At 36.4% G+C, this 25,196-nt stretch overlaps 1 protein-coding gene across 3 annotated transcripts in view; it reads left to right on the top strand.

Moving 5' to 3' along the window:
• PARG (poly(ADP-ribose) glycohydrolase) overlaps window positions 1–25,196 on the top strand; it is a 61,249-nt gene that overhangs the window by 12,767 nt on the left and 23,286 nt on the right. For all 3 annotated transcript variants that reach the window (XM_086900837.1, XM_086900838.1, XM_086900840.1), the window contains 2 exons: window positions 13,534–13,626; window positions 15,759–15,916. In XM_086900837.1, the coding sequence (XP_086756963.1) occupies window positions 13,534–13,626; window positions 15,759–15,916 (251 nt within the window). The remainder of the gene's footprint in view (window positions 1–13,533; window positions 13,627–15,758; window positions 15,917–25,196) is intronic.

The following is a 25,196-nucleotide window of genomic DNA, read 5'->3' as shown; positions in this document are numbered from 1 at the left end:
AGGAGCAAAAGCAAGCCCTGGCTTGCTTTGTTGAATGTATTGAGTTTTCATTTTGTATGAACAGGACATGTGGAGAGATGTTGCAGGGAAATTTAAGGGGATGTGTGAACGTTCCAAGTTTTGTAAATTAACAAGGCATCTGTTTTCAAAGAATGCTTGCAGTCTGTTCAAGTAAGCAGCACTTGTGTGAAAGTTGATATCCTCTGTGGAAATGACCTGAATATACTGGCTGTAGTGAGCTGTAGTGTTTTTGAATTTATTGTATTTGTGAGTTAATGATTAAGGACTATGGTCTGTGTATTTTCTTGTTTATCCTATGATTTTGAGGGTACAGAGGAGCTGTTTCATGTTTGCCCACCCAAAACTGAGGGGGTTGGTTAAAAGGAAAGCTGGCCTGAGTAATCAGCCCAAAGGGAGTGGCAGCAGCTCAACAGAAGATGTGGTCACAAAAAAGAAAAAGATTAAAACAGAGTCTGTGACTGTCAGATATGTATCTATATTGTTGGGCACTATTGACTTTCAGTGCCTGCTTTACCAAAGATTTTGTAGTCTGATTTAGCAGGTAGCTGTCCATAAATCTAGTGGTGTCTTGCTTTTGAGGATTATTCAGAAATTACTTCAATAGGTCTGTGTTTGGTCAAAGTACCATTTGTTATTTTATCTTCTGATTATGGATGCAGCTCACCTCATCTCTTAATCTCTTAAATACTGTCATATCAGTCTTGCACTGGGCTTCATATTTACGTATTTCTTTGCAAGTTACACTATAAAAATATGCATTATTTTTAAACACTACTTTGTAAGGTTCAAGTCAATTTTTTTTGTAACAACAGTAATTACCAGTTTATTTGGCTTAGGTTTATTTTCCCTTAAGATGAAAACACTCCTGGCTTTCTTAACTAATAGGAAATAAATATCACGTATGTGAGTCAAGATGTTTTTCTGGAGCAACACAAGCCTACAAGTTCTGCAGCCTGGTCAAAGTGTTGTCAGAAGAGGGAGCCCTCACACTTTTCAAAATATTCTCTTGAATGTGTTAATGTGTGGAAGTATAATTCCTGTTTGTACCGTGAAGTAAATTGGGAAGTTTGGATTCTTTTCTGTTTCTTTTGACAGTTTCATAGAACCTTTACACAGAACATAGAACTTACTCATGGAACAATGTATGTAAAGATCTTGGTGTCAGTTTACTTCAGACATCTGATTGTTTTAATTTCCAGTGTTGTGTTAATTTGCCATCTCTGTTGATATTGACATACATGCTTAGGATTTCTTCAAGTTATTACTTTCTGGATGAAAGTTATTACTGCTAATAATTTCCTTTTTACATGCAAAATTCTTGTCACTTGGAAGTCATCCTTGCATATATTTTCCCAGAACTTACATAAAAGCCAGGAAAGAATAAGCAATAAGCAGAAAAGGAAATGTGAGAAAACCACTATGAATGGAGTTGTATTGGAGCCCACAATATGTTACAGATGAGCTTTATTTCTGGGAATGATGATGGGCTGGGTATTAATTACATGCTTTTGCTCAGCAGTGCTATGTACTGTAGTAGTTTTTATTTTTCTGTCTTCTAGATTTGCCATTCCACTTTCAGGCAAAACTTGGAAAATAAATCAAGTGGGTTTTTTTCTTTTTTCCAAGTGCATGAAATAAAAAGTTTAGTTAGGTCATTCAGGGCTTATGCCTTAGACTAATCTATGACAGCAGCAACTTCATGTAAAGGAAAAAGTAGGGCTCTGTCATTTGGGAGAATCACATGGTCTGCTGCTTTAGATTGGACCTCCTTGTGCTGGACACGCTTTGTTTTTATTATATTGCTTTAAAGTCTCTTAGAGCTTAAGCATAATTCATGTCAATGAACTCTTCCTCTTATTGCTTGCATCTGTCCTGCCCTTTCAGGAACAAAGGAGTGTTTAAATCTGAAAATGGCATAGACCAAAGATTGACTTTAGGTAAATTTGTGTGGCATAGGCAGAGATTGTCTCTGAGCTTCTGCAAGTGGTGTGAAAAGTGGATTACAATACATCTTGCAGTTACAATACAGTGAATTCATAACTATAGTTTGTTTGATCATCTTGGTGGAAAGTTTAGGAAATAGAGAAGATACAGGCAGAAGAGTCAGGACTGATGCAAAGGTATGTAATATTTTGCATATGAGGAATGTCTAAATAAGTTAGGATCATTTCACCTTTTCATCTTAGTTGAGGGACATGAATAAGGGATATAACAGTACTGGCCAAAAGAAATGTAAGAGAGGGTGGAGAGGAAATGACTGTCCATTCTTTTGGTACAGCAGTTAAAGGACACCAGATGAGTGTTCTTGGCAGGTAAGGGTTTCAACACCAGACAAAAGTAATTATTGAGATACTAAATAGAGGGCTGTGGAACCCCTTGTCAGGGGAGCTAGAAGATGCTATGGCCTTACATCAGGTTTTGAAGGAATTTGGAGAAGCTGCTGTTAGAAAGATCTCATTGACACTCACAGAGATATTTTTGTGGACTCTTGGAATTTCTGATACTGATGGCTGCAAATGAGGAAGTGCTACTGATTATTTAGGCTTCTTGCTGTTAGACTTTCCTAGGAATGCTTTGCTGATGTGCTTTCATTGTACTGTTGTTGTGTTGTATATGGAGCTATTGTCCATTTTTGCATTCTTATGGCTTGGCTGGATTGAAGCTGAAAGTTGAGACAAGTGGCCTTGTCAATGCAGGGTCTGTTGTTGCATGGTGTACAATATGAGATGTTGCTGACAGAAGGGTATGGCATCTATACAATAGCCTTTTTAAAGAGGCAAAAATACTAAAGGTCATTGACATTTTAAATGCTTGAATCACTTAAGGCACTTATGCCTTTCAAAATTTGCTTTTCCAGGCTCTCTTTAAATCCTTGGTGCCCACTTAACTCAAGTAGGAATACTTAAAGGGGAGTATGCTATCATATCGTATCTTTACAAAGACACTTTCCATTGTGTAATACTCAGTTTCCAACTGTTATATTTGCTTCTAGTATAGAGAAAACTGTGTCTGTGTCTGCAGTGCCTGTGTATGGATGCCTTATGGTCTTTTTGTCTTTTGGGAAAGCTGTTTGAAGCCAATGAGTCTATTTAATGGCCAGTAATTACATATTTGCTTTTGATTCCCATGTAAATTCAGGAAATCCTTTTATATTACAAATGAAGCTGTTTAACTTTTACCTTTGGTAAAAGTTTTCTAGGAGACTGAAAGAAAAAATATAATGTTGTCTAAAAAGACCAGTCTCTTCCCTTCTTTATATTTAATTACAGAGAAGAACCTTCAGCATGAGAGAAGAATTTACTAGACTACTTTCTCTGTGCTTCTCTTTCTCCTTTTCCAGTCAAGCGTGAGTTCACTGGCTTTAGCCTCAAAACAGACTGTTAGCAGTTGGAGTTCTGTGGCACAAATCTCAGCTTATTCTAAAATCTGATAAAAAGCCATATAGTGAGGGTACAAAGTCACTTGTCAAACTGAAGGAATTTATTGCTGTTTTTCTACACCCTTTAAAAGTGTTGTCTTAGAATTACAGCTGTAAATAGTTTTGATACAAGATTAGAAAAGGAGTTCCATTTCTCACTTCTTTCTACTAAAACTTACATGACAGGTGCTAACTGCATGCTGGATCCTTTTAGCAGTCCAGAATAGCTGGCATGTGAGACTTTGTTAGTCTGCTTTTACAGGCAGGTCTCTGTTTGTAAGTTTTTGGAACTTCACTTAATGCTATTTTAGAATTTTCCATAAATGTAATTTAAAGGCACATAAACTAACTAATAAGATAAATATGTAAAGAAATTGGTCTATAAATACAGCTTTTTCTATTTTCCACGAATATCACGCATCCATATTATATATGGTTTGATCTTGCATAAGTCTAGTTTCCTTATCTTGAAAAATTGAAGTTAACTAGAAATTGGTTTTTGTTTTCACAAATCCTTGCCATTTTAATTTTGGCCTAGCAGTATTTATATGGGTATGTGCACACACACTTTCTAAAATACCACTTTTTCTACTGCAGATGTTGTGTGCAGGTTTCAGAATATAAGAGAATGTTCTGAAAGTGAGGAGTCATGGAGCTTGTTACAATGAGTCTTGTTAGTCAATGCTTTGCATTTAGGAATAATTAAAGTAGATAGAACACTAATGTTTTTCACTAGAACACCTAGCACATGTATGTTGCTAATTGGGGTGCAAACCTGTAAAACCTGGGATAATGTCTACAGAATGTGCTTAGTGCAATTTTTGGCCATAGTGTAGTTCCTCATTTAAATGTATGCTACTACCTAGCATACTGGCATGTTTGGCCTGAACTTGTTACTTTCAGAAAATGTCAGATACAAGTAATTGAGTTAAGATAGTGCATACTGAATGATAGAGAACTGCCCAAAACAATCAGGCATGCAAATATTTGGCAGTGTGTCTGCTTCCTCTCTAAGAAGAATCAGTTGTGTTTTGAGATAACTGAATAAAATTAAGAACTGTCTTGTCAGTGAAATACTCTACTTCAATTGCAGAGAACCACAGAACAACACAGTTTTTGTGGGTGTATAATCTTATCTTTAATAATCTCAAAATTAACTTGAGAAAATTTTCAAATTACCCAGGTAATTTTGGAAATTATGGTTCCATTTTTTTTACCATTTTTTTCAAACTTTCATTTAAAAAAAAAATAAGACTATAAATGCAACAACTGAAGATGATGCAAATGAAGTATAGTTTAATTGGATTATGGTTGAGTTCTAGATTTTCATTCATTTGGAAAAGATCAAACACAGAACACTGCTACAGTTAAATATGTGCATATCTTGGGAAGTCTTTATGTTCTAATAAGGCTTCACCCCACTTCTGTCTCCTTGTAGGTCTTATGAACCATGACAGTCTTTCCTGTTTGTTTTGTTGTTTGAATGACCTGCTTGAAAAAGTGATTGCTGTAATCAGTGAAACTGGAATAGAAGGAATTTTGAAGTACCAAATTGTTCTGGTGACTGGGTTTTTGATAAATCATTTTTATAATTGTCTGGACAGTACTAACAGAAGTGAACATTGTATAGAGATGTCAGCACTACAAATGTAGGCTTTTAAGCAAGAAACAGAATGTCCCAAGGCTGAAAATAGCCTATCCATTGCTCCTTGTTGGATTTTACTTTAGTCCAGATGTTTTCAAGCAATTTTCATTACATCAGATTACCTTTTTAAAATCTAAACTGAAAAGGTCTTTTGAGTATGCCATTTCTTTTCACAGCAGCAGAAAGGAATTTATTCCCATATTGAACAAAGGGTGAGCTTTTCTGTGGTGGGGGGAATATGCATCGTACACATTCAAAAACATTAGAAACTAAGCATTGTGGAAAAAGAGCATTGAATTACAGGCTTATTCTTAGTTTTCTGTACTTTCTTGGCAGAACAGTTGAGTGTTTTTTAAGTAGTGTTTTGTAAGCACTGTTGCAATGACTGCTGAGTTGGAATTATCAGGGAAGGGATAGCTGTACATAGCAGGTGCAGAGATGTAATTATACTGTGTCCAAAGTGCTTGTGGATACTCAATGCTTTAGTAAAGATCTATGTAAAGACACAATCTGAGCATCTTGTTCATAGGTTTTCACTGTATTGAGAACATTCCTGTTTGAAAAACAAAAGAAAAAAAACCCCAGTAAATATAAAATTCTGGGTTTAAAGTCTGCCTTCTGATATTTGTTTTGTTTTGGGGGTCAGAGTACTGTTGAATAGATTTCTTCCACTAGATTATGTGTAAATTATCATTTATCTGTGCTCACCTATGTATCCCAAATGACTAAGAGAAGCTTCTTTTTGTGGTGGGGGAGTTTTCCTTAGCTGTTTAGTGCTTTTGGATCTTTTTAAAAAATTTATTTTTAATGTATTGAGCAGTTAGAATACAAAAGACCCACGAAACAAATCCTGATGGTCAAAGCTTTCAAGAGAAATGTTTGCTGAAAAGGTGTATGTGTAGGTAAGGAAGTGGTAAAGAGGCATTGCCATTTTTTAGGATGACTACGATGTATAAATAAAGTGGACTATTTATAACTATATTCCTGGGTTTTTTCTCCTTCCTTTTCATCTGAAAAACTGAATTTGCTTAGAAGACTTCCTTGGAGAGATTTTTTCTGCTGCCATGCATTCTTTGAACAGGATATTTACAAAGGTGGCAAGGTGTATAGCCTCAAAATGGTCTGAGGGTCTTATTTAGCCCTCATAATAAATATAAGTATAAATAAATAAAAATAAACATAAGTAATAGTAATTACTGGGTATTTTTCTTTAATTATTTGTCATTTTGAGCTACCAGTCAAGCAAAAAATGGTCTATAGATTGCTTAAAATCTGCAGTGGTATAGTTTTGTCTTGATCCTTTTTTTCTTCCCTTTTCCCTGTGCTTGACTTGTTTGGTTTGGTTTTTTGGCATGTTAAAGAAAATACAGTTTTCATAAGGTTAACAGCTGTGTTGTCTCATGAAACTTTTTGTGCCAAGGTTTCAAAAGTGGTTGCAGATCGTATTTAGTATGATGGCTTTCAAATGCTTCTACACTGTTTTCAAAAAATGTTTTATAAATCACAGCAGTAGTAAATATTTTTTCTCTGTGACTGTATTCAGAAAGATAAAAGTTTTGAATGAGCCTGGAAACAGATCCCTTTCACTTGTAACTTGTATCAGGCAGGTCAAAGGTACTTTATCTTTCCCTCATGTTACAGCTGTTCTCTGGAGACAAGGTCATTGTCCTCTTTACTGCTTTACTTCCCTGGAAAAACTTGAAAGTACTTAGAAAGTCATATTTGACTTTTCATCCCAGGATTCTCCCACTGCTTTGGAAATGGCTGTGATGGAAATTGCTTCTACCCATGACAGAATCACTCTGCAGGAGCATAGAGGTAGAAGCTATTGGTGGTCTGAAGAGTAGTGAAAATGACTGAGGATAGATTTCCAGTTCCTTGGAAGTATAAACTGGGGGGAGATTGAAAAACAAACACACACTTTTCTCTCAGATTTTATATAGAACGTTTAAAAGGTTTGAGAACAACACAGCAGTTTTTAAGGATGATACACCTGAGAGGTTATTCCAAGGTTGGATTGGCAGAAGACATGAATGAACCTTTGGGGGAAAAAAAATTAAACAAAACCAAATTAACCTCTGCCTTGTAAGCTGTCTTCTTTTTTCCTTTTTAAGTGTCAGTTTGTGGTTTTGATAAATGTCAGAAGCATTCTTGTTCTCAAATAAGATTCTTTTCTGCATAATCCAATGTTACGGTTTCTTTCTTCTTTCCTCCAAAGATTACTTTGTCCTTCCTTTTGTTTCTAATCAGACAAGTGCTCAATAAATGGGATGGATTTGACAGCTAAGTATGTTTCCTACTGAATTAGCTTTGTAAGGGAACTGGGAGAGGCAGATTCCTGCAGTTTTGGAAGTTCATTGACATGATTAAATGGGAACTAGAATGCACTCATACCACACCCCTCACCCCACATTTCTTCTATGTTTCAGTCTTGTTAATATGTACAGTATTTGACATTATGATGAGTCTGTTTTATGGAGGCATATGAGTTACTGAGCTGCAGTAACCTGGTGTCTCTGTCTGGGTATGAGTACAGTGATAGTTGTCACATCATGTCTTTAAGTAGAATTGATCTCCTCCCTCTTCAGAAAGAAAGGTTTTGTAGAGTGCTGCTTAGTGAACCTTGTTTTGGGAATGGAATCTAAATAGATTTAAGTCACCCAGTTAGAAGTTGCAGAGGCTTTTTTGTTGTTTGTATGTGTGTTTGTTGTTTTTCAACAGCTGTTCCAAATATCAGATTGAGAAAGTCTGCTCTTAGGATTCTGTAATGTTTAAAGGCACCTGTCACCTGTCACAGGATTAGAGGAAGAAAGGGAGTACAGATTGCCAGTCTGAGGTTGGTTACTTTCAGGTAAAGTTCTTCAATGTTGTAACCAGTGACATAGTTGTTTTATTGGCACTGCTGAGTTCTAGTCATAGATTTAGACTCCACCATGTTTAAAGTGTTAATGTACAAAAAAAAATCATGGGACTTCTGGATGAGACAGGAGAACAGGGAAATAAGTACAGGCTGCTCTGGAAGGAAGAGAAAATGAAAACAGTGCAATAAAGGAGCAGCCATAAGTTGTGATTGAGCACACTCAAGTGTCACTTTAGTGTCTCAAAATCATGGGACATTTAGGTTGATAAGGACACTGAAGTTCATAGAATCCAACATTAACCCAGCATTGCCAACTCCACCACTGAACCATGTCCCTAAGCACCACATCCACGAATTTTTAAGATACCTCCAAGGATGTCATTTTCAGCTTTGAAGTATTTAATGTGCCTCAAAATATCCTATAAAAATATAAAGAGTTATTTTATTTGAGGCAAATTGAAGATAATGGAGAAGGGAAAAAGAAAAAAAACCCTATATGTAAAATTAAGAGAATGAAGCTACTGTAAACAGAGTACATACAAGTTATTTGGCTTGTCCAATTATTTACTTCAGCATTATCACCTCTAACCATATGATATCTTACATTAAAATAATTTTGAAACTTATTACTGGAAACTTCTGCGTATTAACTGTAGATGGTTCAGAGCACTGAGAGCATGAGGCATTATAGCAGCTGTGAAGTAAAAAGTCAGAAGGTCAAAATCCATTAGAGTTAGGAAATAAGAGACACACAGTCTGAAGGAAGCACTCTGGTTTTCCTCTTCATCCTTAAGAATATGGTTCAATTGGTCCTTGTCCTGCCACAAAAGTTAATATGGGGATATAAAACCAAACAAATTGAAAGCATTAGGTCATTGCTGTCTTAACGTGCTGGCTGCCTGTTGGCATGATGGCTGTGCCTTCCCATGTGATAGATGGAGCTGTCCAAATTTGTGTATCCTATGTGCAGTTTGTTTGCTTTGATGAGCTGTCAGATTTAGATTTAAACTCTCTACCATCACTATCACCCCATGCTACCTCAGATCCTTCTTATTAGGTCTGTCAGGCATATTCGTCCGCTGCGTTTTGGAGGACTGGTTTATAGTGACAAGAGGCCATTACTTACAGCCGTGTTTAGTCAGGCCTCTTTGCTGCAGGATAAATGTTCATTTTGCTAAATTGCAATGCAGGTTTGGCCAAGAGCTCGTACCTCTGCTACGGCTCACTGAGCAATTTGCATCTTAGGAATTGGAGCCCTAAGTTTTGTTCATTTAATCAGTCACTCCAGTGAAGATAGTGATGGAATTGCCAAATTATTTCATTGGTAAAGAGCAAGTCATGCTTTGCAACTCTGACTCCATATACTTTTCCCTTAAGGTACAACCCCTGCGTGTATTTAATTCCTACATATTTTGCATGATTGGAGCACTGAATAAAGTCAACACTCTATGTTTTTGTTTCAAATACTGAAGGAAACTGCAAAGGACAACAGTGCATAACAAGGAAAGGAGAAACTGATCAATTGTTTAAAACAAAAATTGCTACAGTACTTAAAGAACTTGTTGACAACCATTTCATATTTTAGAATTGCTTAAGTTATAAAACAAGTGTTAGCTCCTTTAAAAATGGAAACTCAGTCCTTTCTCTTAAAGTTTGCAGAGTTGTTTGAAAAAGTTGTACACACGTAAAAGCACATTAGTGAATTCATACAGACATTCCTGTACTAGTAGATTTACTTCCAAGTGAGGTCCTTGTTCTAACAGCTTCATTCTGACTAGAACATTCCTGCTTTTTCAAGTGAGAATTGCAGCTGAGATCTGCCTTTGTAGCCCATCGATAAGGGTCATGATTGATTCTTTCTCACTTACACCCACTCTGCACACATCTAATTATACATGACTTTTTGGTAGGCTTCTTCAACTTATTACTGCATGGGCAGACTACCCCCACCTCCAGGTTATTTTTCTGTAGAATCAGCAAGATGAAGGATCTCAGGAAATTGTCAGGTGAACATGGGAAATGCTGAAATGTGGTGTGTGGGGGGAGGCGTGTGTGCGTGTTTGGGTGGATAGAGTGAACACATCCCTCTTTCAGTGGCATCAAATAAGTAGAATGTGTAATGTCACTCTAAATATCTAAATATCTAAATATCTGGATTTTACATCAGTACAAGTCACTGCTTCCTGAAGAGAGTTGCCTTCTAAATAAATCTTCCCTCAGTTCTGCCAGGTGTTCTGTCTGCCAGTGCTAGGTTCTCCAGGTAGGCATTTGCATTTTGGCATGTCTGCCAGATGTAGCTGTGTTGTCAGCACTCCATGTCCTGGAATTCTTTTACTTTTCATGACTGAGTGTTTCTTTTTTGCTGCTTTCAAAGCCTGAAAAGGCTGTCACAGGTAACACCAGGCTCTGTGTTTCATTCAGCATAGCTGAGAATATACAGTGGCAGTGGTAGATGTGCAAAGCTGCACCTGTTATGGTGTGTGGGGTGAGTGGTCAGAAGAGTCTGAGGGCCAAGCAGCCAGGGATTTACAGGTGTTCTTTTTCACAGAAACCTCAAAGGAATGTTACCTGTACAGGAAGAGTGTATGGGCAGATGGGGTAAGCTTTAATTACATGGATGTGACCATTTGATAGAGAGCAATGCTGAGTTAGCAGTTTCTTGACAAGGTCTGTGAACTGTGCAATCATATATTTGAAGTTGTGGGGTCTTCATGGCACCCAAAACTCTTTTCAAAATTCACTTCATTCACATGTAAGAGTAATCAGAAGTAAATGAGAACACTTTGGGGCAATAGTAACCTTAAATGTTGATTTTTTTCATTAGTGGAGATCTAGTAAAACTCATTACATAGAAATACTGTAGAAAAGAAAGCATACTCTAGTACGTCATTAGGAAGGTAAGAAGAAGGAAAAGTAGGATTTCAGAGTACAAGTGGCCTTTATAATTAAGTATTCTGCATCAGAGCTGAGCTGTGCAATTGCTGGTCTGCCTCTGTTTTGCAGAAGAAATTGTCTCACACTATTATGTTGTTTTCAAAGAAGCATAAAGAAAAGGTTGAAGTCTTGACAGCTATGACAAAGTCCGGTGCCATAATGTGTCACCAGATAAGTGATACTGTATAGTCTGTGGCAGTCAGCAAAGCACAGCAGCCACTATTTATATGTCAGCTCTAGAAGAGAGGAAATGTTACCCGAAGGGAAGAGAATATCAGAATTTGACAGCCTGGTAGACATCTGGGGTTAAATGTCAGTTTTTAAATAGCTATAACTTACGTATTCATTTTATGGGTTGAGATCTGAAGTTCCAGACTTAAATGCTCATTTGGTTACTTTATGGCACTTAAAAATATTGTGCCTAAGAACAGAGCAGAGTTTCCTGCTAAAGCAGATTAATATTAAAGGTTAGGTCATAGCTTTCAGGATTTGACTTATGCTGTGTAAAAATGTAGGTGCATATGCAGCCAGCAACAGGAGAGAGATGCATATTGCTCATTTCCCATCCTAAAAATAAATTTACTTTCAAAAGTAATTTGTTTATTACTTGGATTCTTCCTCATATCAAATGATTTTCATGTTTCCTGGGCTTGTTGTTCTTTGTAAGTTCTTCTTTAATTTTAAAATTTTATATTAAACCCTCATTCTTGTGCTTCCGCAAGTACCCCACATAATGCATAGAAAGTAACTGTGCAAGTCTTGGCATTGTTATATTTCCTCCCTTTTCCCAAAAAGTAATTTGTGCTTTGAGCATTTGTGTTTTGGTTTTTTACTTCCTGAGTACGCTTATCCCTTTATATTACTTGGAGCAGGAGACAACAGAGCCAATATATTTCTATAGTTATTTTAATGATCTCAGAAGACAAGAAGTTGTCAGCCTTCGAACAGTATTTTTTGGTGTTTATGAGGATCAGTGTATCTTGAGTCAGAGGCACCATATTTTTTTCTCAAGAGAATTGCCAGTGTCTTTTTATATTCTGAAGTCTATGTGGAATTTTCCATTGAAATGTGAATTACAAAGCCCTGATAACATGACTAAAGAGATCACTTCCTGTGATTTCACAATTACCCTTAAGTGTTACAGACTAAAGTTGATAATACCTTCATGCTGTTTCATCCGTTCTGTCTGCAGCTCATTTTGTGCAAATCTGGTAGCAAATAAATTTTTAAAGTGTTACTTGAAAAATAGTATTGTGTAGTTTTAAATCCATCATTTCAGAATTTTGAGGATTTTAGTCTGGAAACCAGTAGAAAGTCCGGATTCCCTGGATGCAGGGTGTGGTGAAGGAGGGAGGCAGACAACTGAGCTGTGACCTTTGTCTTCCATTCCCCAGCTATAGAGCAAGTTGTGTGTTCTCTCTGCTTTTTGCCTTGAATGCAGTATCCAAATCTAACAGGCACTCACATCTGATGCCCATATCCACAGATAATGGGAAAAACTTCCACAGCATAGAAATGTGCTTTTCTCTACATCTCCCTTCAGCCTGTTCATTCAGCAGACTTATGAGAGTTTTGAGGCTTCTGTGCTGCTTCACATATTGCAACTGTGCCACTTTATGTTGCATTTCTTTTTAAAACCTATCATAGGTTTTCTTAGAAGAGCATTGTCCACCTGAAAGAAATTTTTGCATCTTTGAAAAATAGATGCGTGATACATGAATAGGCATGTGGGAGGGTTCATCTAAACCCTGGGTGTGGGATGGTGCACTCATAATTGGTAGTTGCAACTGGAAGGGAGATCCTGGACTTGGTCTGAATATATTGGCTTGATAGGCTTTGGCAGCCAAACACATCAACAGTGAGCCAGACACTGTTGAGGGGGGGGACTTCAGAACAGGACAAGAAAGGTTTGGTGTGACTTGTTCTTGGGGAAAAAAGCTTTGAGAAGCCTTGTGAAACATTGATGTGCCCGTTTGTTTTCAGTGCTGTCAATTCTGGTGTCCCCTTCTTAGATGGTATATTAGAAGAGAGGGTGAGACAGCTGAAATAGTCTCTTCCTGGAGGAAGATTGCAGCTTTAGCATGTGGGGCCTGGCAGGCTGCACCTGTTATGTAATGGCTGTAATTCTTGAGGAAACATGGTGGGGATGGATGGCAGGAAATGCCCAGGATTGCATCCTCTTGCATAGGATTTCCTGTTGCTGCTGCAGAGGCCCACTGATCTGAGCCAGAAGTGCATTTTATCTGTCCTTAATAAGAGGGTATCACAGGTAGTTGTCTTGGACTATGACCTGAATATGAAATTTGAGTAAATAATTTCAGTACTTCTGTGGTCAGGTAGTGATTTTTCAGTTGAAAATTTGGTTCATTGCCTTGAAAATAGTAAAATGGTAACATATTCAAGCTTACTGTAAAAGACACTTGGTGACATGTTTTCTTAACTGCAGCTTTTGAGACGTGTTTCTATATCTCAGTGTATTTTTGCAAGGTAAACTCAGTGAGGCACTATTGTGAAAATGTTAGAGATTTGGCATGAAGCTAAGAGGGCCTCTTTATTTTCTCATTTCTTTTGCATGGGTCCCATTTTCACAAACTTTTAATTCAGTTGTTATTTGTGAGGTAAAAAGCTTTTTTTGTCCTTCTTTATTTTTAACAGGTTCTTGAAGATGCAGAGGCTCAACATCTGTTCCAGTCCATTCTTCCTGATATGGTCAAGCTGGCACTCTGTCTCCCTAGTATCTGCACCCAGGTAAGAAAACACAGCTAGCAGGTGCTCTGTGGCAGAGCACTTCTCTGCAAACTGCAGCTGATGGCTAAGGTAAAAACATCAGGGTCATATCATGTTATGTTCTTAATAAAAGCTGTAATTTTTTTCTTAAAGGTAGATGAGACCTAGGGAGCAGAATGGACAATACACATCTGGAATTATGCCATAGAATGTGGAAAAAAAAGTAAAACTCACTGTCATAGTTTTAGCCTGAACTTCAGTAACTTTCTATATGCTGAAGTGGCTTCTTGCATTTTTTAAATGAAATGACCATGCAACAAATGAGGTTCTAAAATCACGCTTAGAAACTGGAACCACTGAATAATCTGATTCAATTTTTTTATTTCAATCAGATCTAATTTTTAATTTTGGAATTTTTTTAATCTTAGAAGTGGTATTTTGATAAAGCTTTCATTTAGTTGGGAACATACTTTATTCCGTTTAGAGCATGTAATACTTGCACACATACAAACCTTAACTAATTCTGTATTAATGCTATAGGACTTAGTTCTGTAAGGAGTGAAGCTGATGAAAGTGAGTAGGGCTGGTCAAGTGAAGATGCATGATAGGTAACATATTAGTAGGGTGACAACGATTTGTCAACTCCTTTGTTACCATTTTCTAAATTGCTTCTGTTGGGAATAAGCAGGGAAAATCTTCCTCTACTTTTTATGCTGCAAGGGCCCTGAAGTAGATATGTAATTTCAATCTATGAATATTTCTTACATTTTTTTTTTTGCTGGTAGCTCAATGAGGGAAGTTGTTTGAAAATGCCATGAAGTTTCTAAACACAAGTAAAGCACAAGACTTGCAAGACTTTAGGAGATCACGTACTGCTTGGCAATGTAAATTGTGAAGATCTCTGTCAGACTCAATTTTTGGTTAGACATAAAGATAAATTTGTTCCAGTACAACACTATCCAAAATATTCTGTTTTTATAGGTTTCTAGAACTTATTAGAGTGAGCTTGTCAGGCGTCTCTCCCCCTCTAGCTCTATAACTTCAGACATCATAATATAGCTTGTTAATTAAATAGCCAGAAGACAGAATGAGATTCAGTGAATGTGAATGTAGTAGTTATAAGAATGAAGGAAAACTTATTTGCTTTCTGGAGTAAACAGAGCTGTGTATTCAATGGTCTAAATCAACAGCAGTTTCTGTATTCAGAGCTAGAAGGATGAAAATGAAGCTGTACTGGAGCTCAGCTAATTATGATGGCTGAGAATTTTTGAAGAAGGTGAAAACTGTGTTCTCTTTCTCCTGTCAAATGGGTTTCTCGTAGTGGTTACTGGACTCAGCAGTCAGAATTATGTACCCCTGCTATGCTCCATATTGTCACATAATTAATAAAATACCATGGATGTTGTGAGCCAAAGCTCAAAATCAGAAGGCTAATGTCTGATAAAATGAAAGGTATCTAATGCTTCAAGTTGGGGAGTTCTTTCTTCCCTCTGCCCCTTTATTTCTTTTTATATTAAGGAAGCCCTGACCAGTGTAAAATAAAACTTCAAACTGAAGACCAAAGTGAAGCTAAGCTTTTTGTTCATTCTGATTATAGAAGAACGAATAATTACACACTTTCTACAAACACCATCAGTGTTATTTCTTCAAGTAGGGAAAAAAGGTTCAAAGCAAGTCATAGAGTTATGATCTGTGGCATGACTTCCATGTTTCTGTGTAAAATTCAAAACATGGTTATTGTAGCTGAAAGTGTTCCCTAAGGGTTCTTAACTATGCAGCTATTTAAAGTGGATTTTTATTTCAGATTTTAACATTGCCCAGGATTTGCAACATCCCATCTGTTTTTCCCCCCTCTGCATTCCTGATGGTTTTGTTTGTTAAATTGTGTTTTCCTGATCTTTTTATTATTGATTAGAAATCTGCAGTTGGCCAGGCAACCCCTTTCTGAATTGTCTTGAATAAACTGTTCTTGACTTTAACGGTGCTGCTGATTAAAGGCTGTACCAATGGCCTAAATTACTCTTGCTCTGATATAACAAATGTAATTTTGTGCTTCTGTTTTTTCTTTCAAAAAGGGTAAGCTAATTATTCTTCTCTCTCCTTCCCTCCTTTCTCCCCTGCCCCTTCCTCCCCCTCATTTCTTTTCTTGGTAGCCAATACCTCTGCTGAAACAAAAGATGAATCACTCCATCACAATGTCACAGGAACAGATCGCCAGTTTTCTGGCCAATGCTTTCTTCTGTACTTTTCCACGTCGCAATGCGAAGATGAAGTCTGAGTATTCCAGTTATCCAGACATTAACTTCAACAGGTATGGCACTCAGCAGTAAATGAACCTGATAACCCTGCCATGAAAATAGTGTTGTCCTTTTGGGAAGAAACTCATTTGTTCCATGTTCCTTTCACTAAATTCACTAGTTTCCTTTTTAGTTGTTTTTTTTTCCTATTACCTCTAAGGGAGAAGAAGACTGTGAATCTATGTAAGAAAGGATATTGTGCACAGGAATATATGATTAATTTTCCAAATTTTGTCCGTGAGCATGCACAGACACCCTCTTGCTCTGGCATAATTAGATTGATGTAATTCCCTGCCTCCTCATAAGCCAATTGTCTGCAAATGGTATATTTTAGTTGTGTTTCAAGTGTTCTGTGTGTATTTAAATTAAAGGCTGGTGTTTCCCCAGCCACGTTTCTGTTGTCTCCTGTGTTATCAGTGGTGATCTGCACAATAAGTCAGATCAATAAGACTTCATTCTTCAGCAACCATACCATTATTTTAAGGCAGTTGTAGAGCTGCATATTAAAATTAACCGTTTCTTTTTGCTGCAAGTTAGCCTAAGAAGGCCACAATAAGAATTTACTTAAAGATTCTCCTATGTCTAAGCAAACATTTATTTTTTATCTTAGTGCTAACTTACAGATTTGAAAATTTGTTTAGAAATTTGATTAGAATTTTTTCTTCACATCTTTTTTATAATTTATATGCTTAGTTCAATTTTAAATGAGAAAAGTAGCTGGAGACATTTTCTGCTGCAGAATATTATGGTTCACATGGACTTGTAGATTAGAAACATGAGTCCATTGTTTTTTGGCACTTCCATACAAGTGTAGATCAACGGTAAGTTTGTTAGGCTGAAGCTTGGATAGATTATTGATCTAGAGTTTTATCGTATTCCTCACTGTTAGCAGATGTAGTGTATGTGCTCTGACAGCTGAGATGAAATATAAAAGCAGTGTTGCCTGTGATCCAGCACAGTTTGGTGCATGTATTATGAGAGCTGTATTAGACTAGGGCTTCCCAGAATAAATTGTCAGGCATGCCAATGTACTAATGATGGTTTTGGTGGCTGCTGCCTTTAAGGGCTATCACAGGTTTGTCCATATTGTGTATTTCAGAGGAGAGACCAGGGTCACTGCCTTGGTGGTTATCCCAAGAGTGCAGTGGGTTACGGAAGTGTGGGTGGACATTATTATGCCACACAATTTAATGTATTTTTCTACCAGTAGTTCCCAAGAACAAAGAAATGAAAAGTACCATGGGTGCATTAAAAAATACTGATGTTCACAGCATTGAAATTAGAGAGTGAAAGGTCTGGAAGGAGTTCTCTTTGACTGCACACTTCCAGCTGTATTTTGTGGTATTTTTAAAGGACTTTAAGCTACTGTTTTTTGTTGTAATTTAAGCATTTTATAAACCAAGAAGTTAAATTTTGCATGTTGGATAATTTCTTACCAACTACAGAATAAAATACTGTTAAATAGCTGGAGTAAATTCATATACTCGTCTATGAACATTGCAGAGTAATGTGAGGTGATAGTATTACAGTGCTCTACTTGTGGTTGACTCAGGGCAATAATATGGCAAACTACTACTAAATAAAAAACCTTGGCAAATTATTAGGCAAATATTTTCCTGTTGTGGACTCAAAGAATGACCAGTATAAAGTATTAAGCATTCAGAATTTTCTGCTCTGCTCCAGTGCTGCATTGTTTTCTGATGTGGCTGCCTGGTGCTATCATAGTAAGGTCCCACAATGTTGTTTAGAAGGGGAATAGAGCAGACAACCTTCAGGCTTTCCTTTTGCACTATGAGTGAGGCAATACTCAGCTTCAAGTCATATAGGCTAGAAAGGCATTTTTATTTGTGCAGGAACAACAGTATTGTTGCCAAACTGGAGAAAAGAGGGAAGGTAATGTCCTCTTGTTATTGAAGATTAGAAGTGGCTCTTCCTTGGTGTTTGCCAATTTATGCATTTATTAAATAAGTACAATTTCCTTTTCCATTCCTTTTTTTACTTAACCATTTGTTGCACCGAATCCACGCTCCTGTACCCCCTGTATTTTGAATTTGATAATAAGCAGATTAGCGAAGTAAAATACAAGGTGTGGCAGGCAGTGGATAAAATTTGAGACTGTGTCAGTGAGAGTGGGACTGGTAGGATAAAAGCAAAAGGAAGAGTTGTGCAGAGAGTACTACAAGACTGTATAGTTTTCTGCTACTGTATATAACCTGACTTAGTTAAAATCTAAATTGAGGGTGGAGAAGGAGGATAGATAGTATCTTATGTCTTTTCTTCTTCCTGTCAACCCTGTATTTTCCTGCCCTGCAAAGTCTTTAGTACCAAGGACAGAGTAAGCTATCATGTTTTCAGCTATTGTTTCAGACTTGTAAAGATGACAGGATTTGGTTCACTGCAGTGTGTTTTCAGCTTTTTGGGAAGCTGGATGTACTCAAAAGGCAGTAGGCAATGACTGAAGTTAAAATATTTGTGACTTTTTTTCCTGCATATAAAAATGTTTTGATGTAAAGGCTTTGGAGGCTGCTGCTCTGCTCTGTCTGCTTAGAGATGGGCATAACAGATTGTTTGCACACCAACCTTTTGTCCCCAAAGTATTATGGTCTGTAGCTTTTTTCAGACTTAGTTCTTTCCTCAGCATAATTTATTTGCTACATGACTGTGAATGAATGACTCTGTTCTTAAGGTATCAAAAATAATCTGCTGTTGTTCCCTAACAAAGTCAAATTACTGAGTGCATGGATGCTAGCATTTGAGGGGTTTTTCTTCAGCAAAGATAATGTTCCTTGATTCTTTTATCCGTGTCCTGTCTACATTCATACGAAAGGCTCCCATTCCTCCCCTCAGATCTCTGAGACTGAAAAACTGAAATTTGCCACATCTAAGTTAGAAACACAACTGTGTAAATTTTCTTGTGTTTTTGGTTTTACATAGTAGTCTTTTATCAGGTCATTTTATGCAGACTTTAACATTAGTACCTTTTTATACACTATAAAATAATTATAGTTTTTACATTTAAATGCTTATATGTTCCTTCTTTCCTCCCAGTCTTCTCCCTGCTTTAGGCTTTTATGTGCTATTAGCTATCATATTGTAAGTTTTACCCCTACTCCCCCCAGGGTAGAAATCTGTTTGACAAAACAAGACAGTCACTGCAAGATGCTTTAAAATTTAAGATTCATAGATACATAAATGCAGCTGATTGGGAGGAAGGCTGTTGTGTATGTTAGTATTAACTTACATCATCAATGCTTTACCTCTCCTCCCCTGCTGTTAGTCTTGCCAAATGAGAGGAGAATCAATGTGGCCATTCCTCTTTTGACACTGAAGCACTTGGTTTAATGGTGTGTTGTGACACTGACTGTCAATTTTGTTTCCTTATCTTGCTACAGACTGAAAGTCACCTGTGTATCATTAAATACTCAGTAATTTAATTGAATTCTTCCCTTTTTTGCTCAGCAGGGATGGGACTATTGTGAGTCTTAAGTCATTTAATAACATAATTAATTTCAAATATAGTTGATAAAAAGGGATTCATAGTTTAAAAGCTTTAATATTTATGAATTTGAGTAGATAGAATGACATCCATTCAGTGGCCAAACATTAGATCATACTAAATGGCATAAAATATTGCTTCTTTTCAAAATATCAAGCTAAATTTAGAGTGTTCAATTTTTCTTTTTAAAAAACAGTGCTATAATATCGATGATCACAATAGATTGTGCAGTTTTATTCCAAAATAACCCATCACAAAAGAAATAAATAATTGAATTTGCCATTTTATTTATTTTATTGATGTATTTTTCCTGGAAGTTGCATTCTGGTTGAGTGTAGAGCCTGAATTACATTGACTCTCTACATTTATGAAGTTGGTTACAGAGTTTAAAGTAGTTGATTGTGGTGATGGTTGTAATTACACTATAGACACAACAGAATTTGTTAATTTAGGAAACTGTCTAGTTTGGTTATATGTGAAAGCAAAATGTGAGGAAAAATGTCTGCAATATTGAATCAGTGCTCTGGAAAGGACATGAATTTGTCAAGGACCTGCTTTGCTTCTGCTGTGTCTTTGACCTCCTACAGATCTGTTTAGCTTGTGTCAAGTTAGAAGAACTCTTCCATTTTCCATGTTCAAAAACTCTGTAGTTAAACTGGAGATATGATAGCTGCCATCAAAGCCACTGGGTTGGAATTCAGAACTGAAGGCAGTAAGTCTAACAACATGAGCCTGGTAGATCTTCTGGTACATATACTAGTGCATGCTCTGGTCTGAAACCACCAGTATTCCACTAGGACTGAATTTCTTCATCTTTATCAAACAAACCTTTAAAGTAATTTCAAGTGATGGGAAATGAGGAGAAAAACATGCTAGTTAAGATATATTTCTTTTATGGAATATATAATATATGAAAGGAAATGGGAAACTGTATGGTACATTTATGCAGGAGAATTGAAATCTAATTTACAAGTAATGCAATTATCTCTCCATAAACAACATCAATTTCACAACACTAATGAATATTCTCTGGGGAATAAATTATCTAATGACTTTGAGAGAATTTGGTTTGGACTGAGATCTATTGCTCCTCTGATAAGTAGTTCCAGATTTTCTGAGTTAAAGGACACTGATCCTACAAAACTTGTTCTGTCATGCCTACTTTGGGCATGTGAACTGATTAGGCTTGGATAGATTACTTTAAGTCAAGTATAATTTTCTGTAGAAAAATTTAAATTAACATTTGTGTTTGGTAAATGTGGAAACACTCTTTAAATAGACAACTTCAAAAGGACACGATGAATCTGGCATAATTACTGCAGTGATTAAAACTGTACTGAATCTGAATAGTTTTTAGCTTAGTAAATACAATAATGTAGTCCAGAACTTAGCTGTACTATGCTATTGGTTGTCCTTTATTTTAGATCCCCATGGTAAAACATTTTACCCCTGCTATTCTGTGGTGCTGAGTACTCACAGTTAGCATCTTACCATTTCATCAAGATCAGATATCAACCTGATGTATTTTAAGACTCATAAATCACCAAAACCTTTTGTTAAAACAGATTTATAATACACCAAGTTACTTGCCATAATAAACAGAACTACAAAATGAAAAGCACAGAGAGGAGAGATGTGAGTATATAGGAGTGTCTGAGACAAAAGATAGTTTTTTTCATCTGGATTTCCCAACAAAATTGCATTGCTCCATTTTTTTGTTTACATCTTAAAAGTCAGTATTTAATCTAGAGATGAAATTCTAATTCAACATAAGATTGTTGAATAGTGCAGTGTTCTTAAATAACTTCTCAGATGACGACAGCTTCTACCTATGACACATCACAGTAAATAAGAAATTGCCCATGAGATTGAAATATTGAATGTTTTGTTTTTGTCCTGCTTGATATGAAGGAAATTAGAAAACTAAAATGATGTCCTTTATAAGCCAAGAGAAGGAAGGCAGTTTTAATACAGAAGGACAGAATTCATGTTGAGTGGAAGAGGCACACACCAGGCACAGAAAAGCAGAACCGAGGTTGCTGTACATGACTTGTTTGAGGTTGTGCTCTGTTTTTCTATCAGGAAGTGCAAGATGTGGACAGTGGCATTTCCTTTTGTTTTGTCAGAGGGATGGTCAATTTGCCTGCCTTTCATCTCTCTGGAAGGAATTTCTCATTTGGATTGTTCTGCTTTTGATTTCCATTAAGTCCAAATTTCAGAAAGTAAAGTTGTAATATAATGGATGGTTTTTCTTCTAATTATCACTTAAAATATTTTCAGTGACTGCAGGACTTTCTAGTAAGGGTTTATATTTTATATTGGATATAAGAATGTCCCACTTTAAATTTGCTAAAGTTTCCTCATCTTGCATTATCTAATTGATGTTCAAATATTTATATTTAAAGCTGTCTAGGGCAGTGGTCTCCAAATTTTTTTGGTCACACATATCTATCAGTAAAACATTTTTGATCATGGGCCCCCTCTGTGTTCGTATTTATTTACTTAGGAATTACATAGATGTGCTACTTTACTAATATATTGCATTATAAAACAAGCAAAACATTTATAAAGGATAAGGATGAAATAACCACTATTTCAAAATGTTTTGGTTTTTTTTTAGTGAATAAACAAAAATATATTCCTTCTGCAGCCTAGTGAATGGTCTTGCACACCCCATGGGGTACTTTGGAGACCATAGAGGGTCTGGGGTATTGCTCTTCACAAAACATAGTTTGTTTCTCTTGGGAAGGAAAGCATAAATTACAGCAATGAAACACTTGTTGGAGCTTCATTCTTCATGAAAAATCCTTGACTGGTCCTATCTCCTATCTTTTTCACTGAAGTGAAGATTTAGAGATTTAAAACTCCATTTTAAAACATAGATATATGTTTCTATATGGGGGAACCTCACCCAATAAATAGTCAACAAAACAGCATTCTCAGGAAATACTGAAGGCAAAGGATATGGGGTAATTAATGTAATTCCAGTTACTCCTATGTGGTAAACAGGTTTGCTTTCATATATTTAGAGAATGAAATTGTTGTCTGTCCCATGCAATTGCATGATAAGCACACATAATTATAGACACATTCCAAATCTTACATGGTGGCCTCCTCTCTCTCTGTGCACATTAATGCACACAGCTTTGCTTGACCTTCAATACACTAATATCTATAGGCAGTCCGTAAATGTGGATGTGACTAAGGTTCCCTTGAGCACAATTGAATAAAAAAAAGTGAAATCATACTGAGAGTCCTTTTGAAACTGTTTTGATAAGCTGTGCTTAGTATTGGAAGTCAAAGCTCAAAAAATACTTAATTAGAAATATGATACTGGTTTTGAAAAAAAGAGTTTTATATTTTTTTTATTTCTAGAATTTCACTTTTTTATTCCAGGAAGTTGGGAGAAAGATGGAAGAGATGCTTATGTGCTCCCCCGTGCAGCTAATGCAGTCCTAAATGATGAGGTTATTGGACCATTCAGCACTATATTAGTTTTTCCTTTAGGGTGCTGTGTATCAGCCTGAAATTTCAGTGGTTCCCACTGAGGATGCTCAGCCACTTAACCAAAATACCCCTCAGTCATATGGAGGGCAATGTAAGTTTGATAATAACATACTTAAGCATATTATTTCTACCCCTACATGTATATATACATCAGGTAAGCATAGGCTTGAGATGCAGCAAGATAGAAAAAGTAAGGTATTTGGTTTATTCTCGTTTCCAAGTGTTTTGTCATCCAATACCTTAGATTAAAACTGTTTAGTGATTAGCTGTCTTCTTGAAGTGGAAGGAAATATCTATCCAATATTTTCATTTCTGCATTAACTTTCCATCCTTCCACCTGTTCAGTCCCTTTACTGGGTGAAATTAATCTATCCATATGACTTCTGTTTAAGTCCTTCTTTGACTTTTATTTGTAGGAGAAGATCAGGTTTTAGTAAAATATTTTGTACTTGTTCAGATGTTCCATTATCTTTAGTGAGATGATACTAAAATATGAGAAACAACACAAGTCCAGTAGTAAAGAAAGTTTTTAGTGCCTGTGAGGTAGTGGAGGAAACAGTACACATGGTTAATTGTAGGGATCACAAGTACAAAACTGTGTATCCACACTTCTGCAAAGAGTGGCCATGGAATGCCATGGATTTATGAATGGGAGTTATTCTTTGAAGCATGATCCATACTGAAAACTTTTGCATATTGTTACAGAGCATACACCTTTCTGGGTCTTACAATAGGTTCCAACTTCAATGTAAAGACATGATTATTCTCTTTGAAAAGAAACATTCAAAGGAAGCCCAGCCTGGGTATGGAAATATCATTATAAGGTTATTGAACTGGGAGATTAAATCACATGACTGTAATGGCTCCTGCTGGAGCCAGTTCTTAGAGTAACCATCAGGGGAGCAATTTAACTCCTTGGAAATTAAATTTTACAGGTAAATACTGTATTTTAATTTTGCCTTAATTAGAAACAATGTATTTGGGAACTGTTTACTTAAGCTGGTTCAAATTCTCCCCAGTAAACTCCATGCAAGCCAAGGTCACTTTTGTGAAGCTCTTAATGTTCTTAAATATTTTTTCTCTTGTGTTATTTTCAATGCACCCTTTGAAGTTCCTTGCAAGTTCGAAGTCCACTTGCCTCAGCACTGGAAGGAGTTGGGAGTGGTTCTTTGGAGCTTTTGACTCCAGCTTTAGAAGGTGGAAATGTTGGTTGCAAATATGACAATTTTGAGTTGACAGTCAAGACTGCAAAAGCCAGAATATTGATTGCACTTTTTAATGCTTCTTTTTCCACCCCAAAATTTTTAGGAAAATGCTCATGCAAAAATATGTGTGTGTTTTTGTAATAATTGCTGAAATGGTATGAACTGTTGCATTGTAACTTTACTGTGTGCTTACTGACAGTTGTTTTACATTTTCCCAATATTTGTTCTATTTTTAGTATTTTATGTCTCATGTATGGGATTTCTTTTCTGAACAATAAAATGTCTGAATATTTGCTAGGAAAGATTTTTCATTTAGCCACTTTGACTTTAACACTCTACAATGTCATAAACACAAAGTTCACACATCTACTTTCTTATGTTTTAAAATCTCTGGCCTCGAATACTTAAATGTATCTCCATGGAAGTCTTCTGTTTGATTAACACTGCTACTCCCCTGGCTTGGCTGGAGAGCCAGAGATGAATTTGGTGATCAGTCCTGGAGGCTTTCTCAGCTCCTGTAGCTGAGAAATTGAAGTTATTGCATGGCAGTGGGAACATCCTGTACAAAGCTGACATATGCAGTTGCCAGTAAGATTTCAATTACTTCACCTGAAAGTGGACTTGCAGTGCTTTGCATGTGATTTAAAGTGCACTTTGTTTGGATGAGTTCTTTAATTGAAATTGATGGGTTTTGGCCTTAGGTGGTTCTGTCAGGAAATTATGTGGTTTCCACTTAGATTTTTGGGTGCATTTTTAGTTGGATATGTGTCTCAGCACTTGAAGAATAATTTTATTTAATATCTTAATGATGCCTTCATATAGCTTTATTCTTTAAAATATTTACTTCAAAAACAAAATTTTCATAATTTTGCCCAACTGATTATTTCAGAAATAAGGTTCAAGGTTAAAAGGTTTGTAACTTTGCCAGGTGATGTCCTCATTTAAATTAATGGGATAGGATCAGTCCATTTTTGAATCCTGTAAATATCACTTGCTTTTCCTGTTGCATTTACAAATATGACTGGTTTTAGCTTGATCTGACTTACCTCAGGCATAGTTCTGCACCTTTCCTGCCCAGCCTGCTGT

Source organism: Cyanistes caeruleus, chromosome 8, assembly GCF_971803275.1.
Source record: "Cyanistes caeruleus chromosome 8, bCyaCae1.hap1.1, whole genome shotgun sequence".
NCBI classification, from domain to species: Eukaryota; Metazoa; Chordata; class Aves; order Passeriformes; family Paridae; genus Cyanistes; species Cyanistes caeruleus.
The sequence above is the reverse complement of the archived record's forward strand: the minus strand, read 5'-3'. Positions and strand labels throughout refer to the sequence as shown.